Source organism: Fistularia commersonii, chromosome 18 (genome assembly GCF_037954325.1).
Source record: "Fistularia commersonii isolate RoL2024-O1a breed Wild chromosome 18, RoL_Fcom_v1.0, whole genome shotgun sequence".
In the NCBI taxonomy this organism is placed as follows: domain Eukaryota; kingdom Metazoa; phylum Chordata; class Actinopteri; order Syngnathiformes; family Fistulariidae; genus Fistularia; species Fistularia commersonii.
The window spans coordinates 9,960,961-9,972,039 of record NC_141301.1 but is presented as its reverse complement, the minus strand read 5'-3'; the positions used below and the strand labels follow the sequence as shown (position 1 = coordinate 9,972,039).

Genomic DNA, 11,079 nt, shown 5'->3' with positions numbered 1-11,079 from the left:
AGTGTTTACTCAAGGCGTTAAAGCACAGCTCACATCACTCAGTGCTAACCGGCAATGCTTGCTTTATAAATCATGCATGTCAGGTATCAGCCGCTAAAAATACACTTTGGATTGCTCCTTACCTACTCAGGGTCACAGAGGTAACCTTAGGTGCACTAAAGGTTGTTGTTGGCGTACTGATAAAGATGATAAATGTCACAACATGGAGTACTTAAATGCTTTGTTCTCTTGAATGTGATCTACGATGAACTTTGACTAATGCAAATACATTCACAAAATGCTTCCTTTGTAATGGATCTCCCTGAGCCACAACCTTCCAACCCGACTGTAACTATTTCATTTTAAGGCGGCATGACAGTAGATTGGAGAATCATCCGGAGTCGTGAGGATAGTGAAATACCTTTTTTTTTTAATTTTTGCTCATTTAGCATTTTTAATTACAGACACACCAAAAAACAAACAAGCAAACACAGGTTTCGTTGAACCGAGTTTTGATCGTTGTCGCAAAACAGGATATGCATGCAAAGCCTGCACGTGTGTGAAGGATCATATAGATGGCTGTGTTTGATATGCTCGGTTCAATTCAAAGGTAAGAATGTACAGAATGAAAACAGAATTGCATCTGTGAAAAAACAAATCCAGGAAGTCACACCATAACAATGATAGGAAGATTTTTTTTGTGTGTATCTAAATACACTGACATACATGGATATGCATATAAAAACATCCGAATAGTAAAAATAATTTGACATGATGCTAAAAAGCAAACAACCATAAGACACAAGAATTATTTACATCAAGAAAAATACTGTAGTTTGTTTGTTTTTATTGTTTTTTTTTAATAGAAACAATAAGAGGTAAAAATAAATCTATATGATTGGAAAAACTGAAATTCATTCAGAACACAAAGGCAGATAAAGACAGCTATATGCTAAAGCAGGTCAACCATAATGATCGAGGAGAATCATGCGAAGCCTCCAGGCAGAAAATGGGATTTTAAATGTTCAGGAGTTGCGGTGTATCTTTGGCAGAAGCTTTGATTTATTTCTTCTGAGAATCTCTGACAGTTCCAGAGTCTTAATGGCCTTATGGTGGAATAAGAGTCATCTCATCTCCCAAGACAGAAGAAAAAGATCATGGACGGCTGTAACATTACACATACAAACAATTTTAATCCAATTTAAAACAGCAGTCAAAAATACTGTTTTACATACATATCCAAAAGAGCATATATCTTATATTTTTATACAGATTTTTACAGTATTATACAGTGTGAGGCTTGCCAGAATTTTTTTTCAAAAATAAATGAGACAATGAGACATTCTTAACACATAATTAACAAATCTGTAATATATAGCTGTTGAGCAGAACTCATAATTAAAGTGTTCATTTCTAAACATTTTCAACCACTTGCAATCAAAAAAACACTGTAAAAAATATACTTGCATTTGATAGCAATTCTATCAACACTTTTTTAACAGCTTCCCTCTGAGATGAACAAGGCACCATTTATATTTGTGTTGTTTTGGCAGTTAAGAACTAGGTGCACCTTAGTAAGGCATAACTCTGACGTTGGGGGACGTGTAAAATGTGACACCACTTCTTACTGTGAGTAAACATCGTGCGTCGTAACTATGGCTTGGCTAAAATGCTGAGGTTTGACAGATTTGCACTCTTTCTTAAGTAACTAGCCCATATGAAGTGTGATTTTTTTTTTTTTAACCACATAGATTAATATCGTAACACGTTAGCTCTTTACATTGTACATTTATTCCATTACACAAAAAACTTAGGCTAAAATAGGCAATGTGTGGATACCATTGTTATGGTTCTGATCGAGTCCCTCCAGCAAATATCTCAGCGTCGCACAGGCTTTTTACAGTGATCCTGAGGCACTATTTGTTTTCAGGCTGGCATTAGTCCTTGGTTCTGCAGCTCCAGTTTAACTGGCTGTATGAGTCTCTGACTGCATTAGGAGTGGCCGATCCCGGTCAGATCCTTCCTTCGCTTTCAGAGCACTGTCCATTTCGGAAACCTTGGTCGTGACCGTACTGAGATCTTGGGGTTCCGCTTGAGAGGTTTCTCCTCCGTGAGCAGGAGCCGTGTTGTCGGCGACCTGTCTCAGTCTCTCCTCTTCCTCCAATTTCAATCGTCGCTCCTCCGCCTCTATTTCCTCTGTAGTTGGAATGGAGTTTTTCTTGGGTCGGCCCTTGGGCTTAGTGGGTGCCTCTTGACCTCCTTTGAGCACCTAGAATAACACACATCCCCGTCTTTGTAGACTTTTTCTGGTGACAAATGGCATCTGCAGTCAAAGGCGCTGTTTGCCATTACAGTAATTATGAGAAGACACATAACGTGTAGTTGCTCCCTTTTCTCCCATTTGTCTTCGGAGTTAATGATTTGTGTTTTTTTTTTGTTCCTCTCTGACCCGTCAATCGCCTACAACTTGTTTGCTAACTATATTTTCACGATCTGTTACAACTCACACAAATTCTGCCCCTTCACGCCCCTTTCCTCACTTCAGACAATGCAGAATTGTTTGTTTTCTTTCCTCCATGGTACGTAAGTAAGGCCTCTCTTACCATTTTCTTCCACTTCATGCGCCTGTTTTGGTACCACGTCTTCACCTGTAGCTGTGTCAGGCCGAGCGACTGGGCCAAGTCTAACCTGCAAAGATCACAAACAAAACACATGAGAAACCAAAACTAAACAAAAATATTAAGCGTCAGAATAACAATTAATGACAAACCCCTATTAATATATAACGCATCGTTTTGCACCAATCACGGCTTACATTATTGCAAGAGACGTCTCGTGCAAAAACCCTCTTTGAATCTCACATCAAAGCTGACTTGCTTGTGAGCTGATTCAGAAACATCTGTACCAGGATCAGTGATCCAGTCACTTGAAGCTGGATGGGCTGTTGGGCTTTTGGGGAGAAATTCTGAATGTATCCGCCACATGTGGTGATCCATGACTAATACGGCTATTGGTTGGTGGGTTATCCGATACCTCAGAAAAGGGATAGTTAAGTGAAGACTTCCATTTGTCAGGGGAAGTAGTGGCTTTCAGGTTTTTAAAGAAAGATTTCCTCTTCCCTGATCTGCAGAGCATTTAACGGTCAGATAAAGGGCTTGTGTGCATGTGTGTGTGTACATGTGCCTGTGTGTGTCTCAACAGAAACAAGACCACTCCCTTCACAATTTCATAATTGTGGAGATGCACATGAAGGCATTTTAAAGCTATTATTGCTGCGTTGTTTTCATTCATTTCATGGATATGGTTGTTTCCCCAAGCCACACTTGTGGCGGCCCAATTCCAGGTGCGGAAAAAAATAGTTATTGTTATTGCTGTAGCATAATAAACCGGAGTCGGTGGCATACTACACCTTTGATGTGGGAAAATGGGATATTTTATTTTTCTCACAATGTTTTTTTTGCCTGCTGGCTGTTTAATTAATTTCGACACATTGTCAAAATCTGAATATTTTGACAAGGTACTATGGTTTGGCAAAGCCATCTGTACAGGTAGCAGATTTTGATCCCAGTGTTGCCTCAGGCTCTCTGTTTCGAACCTGAGTAATTGCTGATGATCACTGCCGCAGGTTTGGACGCCAAAAGAAATTCATACATCAATTCCATTTGAAATAGGATACAGTGTTAAAAGATTATACATACATGCAAAGGTTGACTTTGAAAATAGAATTACTATCTTTCATGTGGAGATAAACATTTGCTGTATTTTTCTTTGGCTCTGAACAGCGATGGCCAAATGTGAGGCATAACATACAAATTCAGTACTTTTTAACATCATGTTAGAACCAAAAAAGTTACAATATATTTTAAAGCACTATTTATAATACACATTTTAATTTGTATTATTTAAGTTAGCTCAGTGAATTTTATATATTTATATTCATACATGTATATATGTATATGTCTGTGTGTGTGTGTGTGTGTGTGTGTGTGTGTGTGTGTGTGTGTGTGTGTGTGTGTGTGTGTGTATGTGTGTGTGTGTGTGTGTGTGTGCGTGTGTGTGTGTGTGTGTGTGTGCGTGTGTGTGTGTAGAATGTTTTCTTTGATTTTTTATGATTGTCAGTAAATAATGGTAATCATGTGAGTTTAAAGCATCACTGTTGTCCAATTAGAGCTGAAGTGCTCTCATGGCTGACATTCCCTGGGGATCAATAAATAAAACCTATGATGTTAATCACAGAAGATAATACCATTTGAAGCTTTCTTAGTGTGTGTGTGTGTGTGTGTGTGTGTGTGTGTGTGTGCATGAGATATATAATCACCCTGTGCCTGGTATGCAGGCTATCAAAACGTTCCAGTCGAGTGGTACTTAAAAGAGTCAGTTGGCTATGTTACAGCTGGTTGAAATATAATAACCATAACATGATTACCAGTGGTTTTCTTTCATTCATTCATATGTCTTTAATTACTTTTTTTCTATGCATGTGATTACATGTTGTAACCTCTTTCAGCATCCAGTGCAAGCAAGTGTTAGTGTCTTGTTGACAGATCCACCTGACATCATCTCAGCAGATGTGCTCCTCAGGGTACACTGACCTATCAGGTGTGGACAGGTACTTCTGCTTCTGGAACTTCTTTTCCAGGCCCATCAACTGGAGCTCAGTGAAGATGGTGCGGCTGCGCCGTGGCTTCTTGAGACGGGGTGTGCTGCGCTCTGTCTCCGACTCACTGCTTATGCTGAGCGGCGTCTGGCTGGGCGAGGGCTCGGAGCCCCGTGGCGGCTGCTGCTGCTGCTGCTGCTGCTGCTGGTGCTGCGGGGATATTAAGGGCAGGTGGGAAGGCACCCTGCCCGGCGACGATGGCTGAGGAAGGTGAGGCGGCAGGCTAGGAGGCTGCCGCGTGATCACCGAGAGGAGCGGATAGGCACGTAGCGATGAAGAACCTGAGAGAGAGAGAGAGAGCAAGCGCAGTGAGTCAGATGAGGAAAATGTTGTGATAATTACCAGAGCAACAAAAAAAGGGAGAGAATAGAACGAACGGAAGTTTTTTTAAGTGAGTGATTGTGGCATTAATCAAGTGTAATTGCTTAGACAGGTTCATTTTTAATTGCTGTGTTTTCTGTGAAAAGTGTTTTGCTTTTGACCTCCACCATGTCCGGGGCTATGACCCGATGACGCAGACTGTGTTTTACACCACTCCCCTGAACCCTTCAAATGAATGATTATTTTTTCAGAGGTTGTTAAACGCTAACTGGCTTCCGAAGGCAAAACCGTATGCACACACACACACACATACACACACACACACACGCACATATAGTGCGGCTGAAAGGATGATACACACACACACACACACACACATTTAGACGTTGTAAAGGCTGTAATAAAATTGCCATACAAAATAAAGCACTGTTTTTTTTTTTCTCTCTTGTGATCCCTCTTTTTCACACACAGCCTTATATGAACACACACACATACACACACAAGCATGCACGCGCTACACACATATAAACACACACTCAGCCTCGCTCTTTATCAGAGCACACAGAAGCAGCAAGACGCCAGAATCAATAAAAAGTAACCATCGTCTGGAGCCGAGAAGGGAGGGACGGAGACCAGAAGGTTGGCTGAGTGGACATATCGGGGTCATTCAGAGAGAATATAAAATGTGCCGGAAAAAAAAATCCTTATGGCCTCAAATGTACCACCAATATCCTTAGAAAAATTTACTGTCAACCTCAGTGCACCATTGATTGTAAAGCATTGGAGCATAGGAGGGAAATAAGGAGGAGCATATACAAGGAAATAAAACACTGCAAAAGAAAAAGGCTTGTTCCCAGTCGTCTGAAAAAAGACTCACACAGATTTAATAGATGAAATTATAAAACACCTTTGCTACACAATTGCCAAAAGACACAAATAGTAACATTACGACTTCCTTTGTGCCTCTTGTGTTGCAGTTGAATACGGGCACACATCAGCTGCAGAAATAAACCAATGGATCCCACGATGATGCGAATGCTACATGTAAGCGCACATACTGGCAGGCACACCTGTTCAGACACACACACACGAACGCGGACGGACGCACACACACACACACACACACACACACACACACACACACATCAGACACTGCCTTGGGCTCACCATGACATCATAGTGAGGTGCTGAGGTCATCACTAATCCTCAAACATGAAATCGCTGCTGTTGCAACAGGTCTAGACAAGAACCTCCTTTTTTTCCCCTGGCTTTTATGCTTTCCCTCTTGTTATATGAGAATTACAATGTATATGTTCCGAAAAATCCCATCTGCAACGATCTCTTCTTTTTTTTTCCCTACATCTAAATCAAGCTAGTGTTCTTTGACAAAGTAAAAAAAAAAGGAATTTGACATGAACACGTTTAAGTTGAGGGAACGAAAGATGCGTATTCGCGTCAGCCCAAATCAAACAAATATTGACCGTTTGTCTGCAAAGGGCTCTATGTCGTCTCCTGACAGTTGCACAGAAGGGGTGTAAGAGAGAACGTGGACTTGAGAGAAAGGGGGGAAAATGTCGGGGCCCCGGCGGTGACTTGCCCCTAACAGGGCAGCCGTCGCCCTGAGCTCCAATCTGATACGATGTTGACAAGTGCCAGCAGTCTGTCAATAGTCTACAAATAAACTGTTTGAGCTGCAGTGAGAGCACACAGCAGCACCATGCAAAGGCACACTGATACTCTTGATAATCACAGTTGGAATGTAAAGACCAGCAGAAGTGCTTATGGAAACCATTATAGAAGACATACCTGCTAAAAATAGATCAAGAAGACTTCTTTTTTTAGGAACGAACAATGCTCTCCACCCAACTTGTAGTTATAATAACATAATTCTGACTTTGAATATTTTACATATCTGAAAAAGGCAACTCGGGTGCAACGAGTTGAATCAATGCAGACCGAACCGAATGCCCTCCCTGTCATTTAAGATTCTCTAAGCTGGATGTTGAGGAGGGATTATTCATCGTTTCGTTATGACAACCGTACGTTAAACCAAACGTGTTAACTTCTGCCACGTTCAGGATATAAATCACAGCTGCAGAAACATGTGGTTCCTTTCTTTTACTTTTTTCCCCTCTTTTTGTTTTAATTCCCGGATGGGTCATACAACTTCTTGGACAATTTAAAAAAAACAGCTTGATTCACTTTAATAAGTTATTTAAAAGAAAATAAAGTGGAAAGGAAGGATTCAAGAATGTTTTGGTAAATTTATTGACTCAAGGACACTGACCAGCAGAAATTCATTATGTCAACTATTTCATCACCACCTTTATATGGCAGCTAAGTCTGACTCAATGACAACACATACAGCGGCCATATTAGTTTGTCTAGAGCTGACGAAGTACATGATAGCCTTTAAACAAGAAAAGTTAGGAAATGAAACGGTCAAACGAGACCCGAAGAAGATGGAGGATTTGCATCAACTTTATTTCTGCCTGTATGAGTATTAGCAGGCTCGTCTGCATGTGTTGACACGATTGCAGCCAGTCATTGTAAAATAGCATTATGTCCTAATGGAAGACTTCACTGTCTGCCATGGATTAGTGCTTCGGGTGAGATGAGAGAGCTTTTTTTTTTTTTTTTTGTGAACTTGAATTTCTTCTATGGGTCATCAGCCAGTGGTAAAGCCGTAACCCGGTGCCCCCACCCCACTCCCTCCACCCAGGGCTGTGCGCACACTCCCACACAAAGATGTTTTGTTGTTATTTTTCATCATGCTGTCAAGTAAGATTACACCGCAGTTGATCTTAATCTCTCTCACCTCTTCCAGAAAGTACCACTAAAAGCCATGCCCCGGATCCTGCTGAGAGATGAGACTCCAAATTAAATATTGTAACCTGCCATTACGTCGTTCGACGCACAGCGCCGGGTCGGGACTTATACTGCCGTTGATCCCACTGTAACTGACAGGGAATTGGAGGAAGGGGGGCAGCGTTTACATTACAGAATGAACATCTGTATTGCGTTTGAATAAAAGGGATTCACAATGGGAATTAGGCGGCAGATTTAATGACAAATACATAACAGATCATTCTGAATGGTGATTCATTTGCTGTCGGCTCCTCCTGTAAGAGCATTACTGACATTACTGCCTTTCAGCGGCCTCCAATGGTGGCAGTCGGTTATGGCATCCTCTTGTTAAATTTTCACTGTTTGGGGACCACGCCGGGACAGGCCGCCTCTCGTCGGCCCAGCAGCTTCTATATCAAGCTCGTAAGCCAATTGATATTGGGAAATATACGGTGTCTCACACCCCGGCTGCTACAAATAAGCGGTGGGCACAGTGTTCTAATATTTAGGGCGGGTTACTCTATCTAGCCAAACAGAGGGGCGCCAAGGCCCTGCCAGTGCCCTCTTGCACACACCAATCCATATCTTCTATTTTTATCCAACTGCCACTGTCATCATCAAATCGAGGGCGCTATTATTTCTGACTTTGGAGCAATTACCCTAATGGTTAGTGGAGTGGAGCTGCAGCCTTTGAGGACTCAGCGCAGGTTGCAATTAAGAAGCCGTTAAAAGTTCTGCTTTTGACACGACAACGCAGTTCTAGGATGCAGTGAGAGGATGCAACTAATCTATCTATCTATCTATCTATCTATCTAACTATCTATCTATCTATCTATCTATCTATCTATCTATCTATCTATCTATCTATCTATCTATCTATCTATCTATCTATCTATCTATCTATCTATCTATCTATCTATCTATCTATCTATCTGTCTAAGAAGTTAGGAATGGTGTGGTCATTTTGGATAGACTTGGAAATGGTTTTTATATGACAGATAAAGTCCTTGATATATCAATTCATTCATATAGACAAGAACAGTACCTCTGCAAATATCCAATATAATTAATCATTTAAATAGATATGGTTGTAATTCAGTGCATACTAGTTAAAATCTGCAACTTTTTTAATCTAATCCATGTATTCTTTTTTTATTTGATGTTGACGTTGATCACCCCGGACACAACACTTGGACTACGTTTGACACTTTGACTTACAGTATCTTCCACCACTTGCAGACCATAAACTGACACACCTTGGATTTTACTTTATGGTTTTGAAATTGCCGTGAAGTGATTAAACCAAGCGGATTATCGTAAAACATTTCCCTTCCCTTGATAATAACTTTATGTTCATTCACCCCTCATCTACGCAATTAGGGCAATTTAAACTTGGTGGCAGATTTATCACAGAAATACCATCTTTGTCTAAAATACGACAGCCTTTACGCATACATATGTACATATCTGTATGAATACATATGTACATATTTTCCAATGTGTGGGTGTGTGTATACATATATACTTATATATCTACAAATATACATACAGACAAACACAAATATGCGCGTGTGCTTGAATATATACTTTGCATGTATGTATATGTATTTGTATATATACATATACAAATATATATATAAATACACACATATAGTACTTATATATACAAATAAAAATGGAGAGAATTACATTGTAAATCAGATAAACAATCACTGTCACATCCATTATAAAAATGAGATGATGGATAAACTATTAGTTGGCGGGTAAAGAAGCGCATTTGACCGATCACACCCGCAATTTTAAAGTTCAAAATGATATATTTTTTTTTGTTATTTCCATTTTTTTATCATCATTATTATCATAATTTCCTCGTTTGTAAGTAACAGAGGAAAACGTCAACCAAACTTCTTACCCGAGCAGGAGTGCAGTGGCTTCGGTCGCACGACCAGCGAGGGGCACACGGAGTACAGGGAGATTTTCTCAAAATAATCACAAGCCTCCTTGGAGAGAATCTCGTCTATCATGAAAGTCTTGTACCGCCGCCTCGCAGCCTTGAGCTGTCCCGGGGAGGAGAGCCGCAACTCGGCTTGACAGTGCATGATCTCTCCCTGGTTTTGTTCGTTCGTTCGTTTGTTTTGTTTTTTTCTCTTGGGTATCTGGACAGATGCAAGTCGGGGAAGGAGACCTCTGCAATTCATGCGTCTAAAGGACTCATCATTTAACTTCTGCGAGTTTTCCCTCAAGTGCGGAGAAGCGCGGAAACCCGGAGCAACAACCGCGCGGTTCCCGGACTGCGGCGTGAGCGCACACCCACTGCTATATAAACCGTCCCTGAACGCATCATCTCTGCTCTCTCTCTCTCTCTCTCTCTCTCTTTCTCTCTCTTCTCTCTCTCTCTCTCTCTCTCTGACGGATACATATGTGCATACTGTGAGACACACGCCGCCCCCTCTCACAGAATCGCTAGATTTAATTTGCCCCACAATGCATGTTGAAATGCAAAGTTGTTATATGATAAATGCGTATCATTGGTGGTAACAACCAATGAAATCACATTAGTGTGTTGACATTTTTCAATCTTGCTAAACTGAAGATTGAGTTCCTCATTTTTTATTTTATTTCTTATTTTTTTTTGCCTTTAGAGAAGTTAAACTACACATTTAACTTATACACAATCGCAATGAACCCGTTCTCGCTTTAAATCACCCAAAAGGTCGAGAAGGATAAAATTAGAATAATTATACTTTTGACGTGAAAACATGTTCAAACCTTCCTGTTTTCATGTTTTCGTTAATATGAAGTTCACTGGTTAAACGAGGACATGTTTCTCCACGGAGAGGCCATTATTGTAGTTCTTTGTAAAAAGGACCTTGAATATTTTATTACCATATGCCATCCACGATGATAATATTAATAATAATCTTATTATTATGGTTTATTTTTGATACTTATGAGAAGTATTTAAAGCTCCTGAGCACGATTGTGAGGTATAAGGATACGTCGGAAAAAAGACAATTTTCTTAACATAATATTAGCCTGAAAAAAAAACAAGTTCAAACATAATTTATCATAAGTTAATGAAACGGTGAGGCTAAACTTAGTGGAGTAAAGTTAAAAAAAATCTCCCTCAACTCCTGTTCCAAACTGTGTAATAGAACCGTTATGAACAACGCCACATTAAATGAATATCGCTATTTTACTACATTAAAAGCAGAGAAATTGTGGTTTAAACGAGTTTTAACGTGTGGAGTTTCATCAAAATATAGCATCTTTGC

At 40.2% G+C, this 11,079-nt stretch overlaps 1 protein-coding gene across 1 annotated transcript; it reads right to left on the bottom strand.

Annotated features, from left to right (window-relative positions):
- Positions 1-418: 418 nt before the first annotated feature.
- barx2 (BARX homeobox 2) lies at positions 419-10,081 on the bottom strand. The gene is made up of 4 exons (XM_086164421.1): positions 9,717-10,081; positions 4,572-4,917; positions 2,583-2,667; positions 419-2,248 (listed from the first exon to the last, which is right to left on the bottom strand). The coding sequence occupies exons 1-4, from the start codon at positions 10,000-10,002 to the stop codon at positions 1,943-1,945; spliced, it is 1,023 nt and encodes a 340-aa protein (XP_086020547.1). The 5' UTR covers positions 10,003-10,081; the 3' UTR covers positions 419-1,942.
- Between the last annotated feature and the right edge of the window lie 998 nt (positions 10,082-11,079).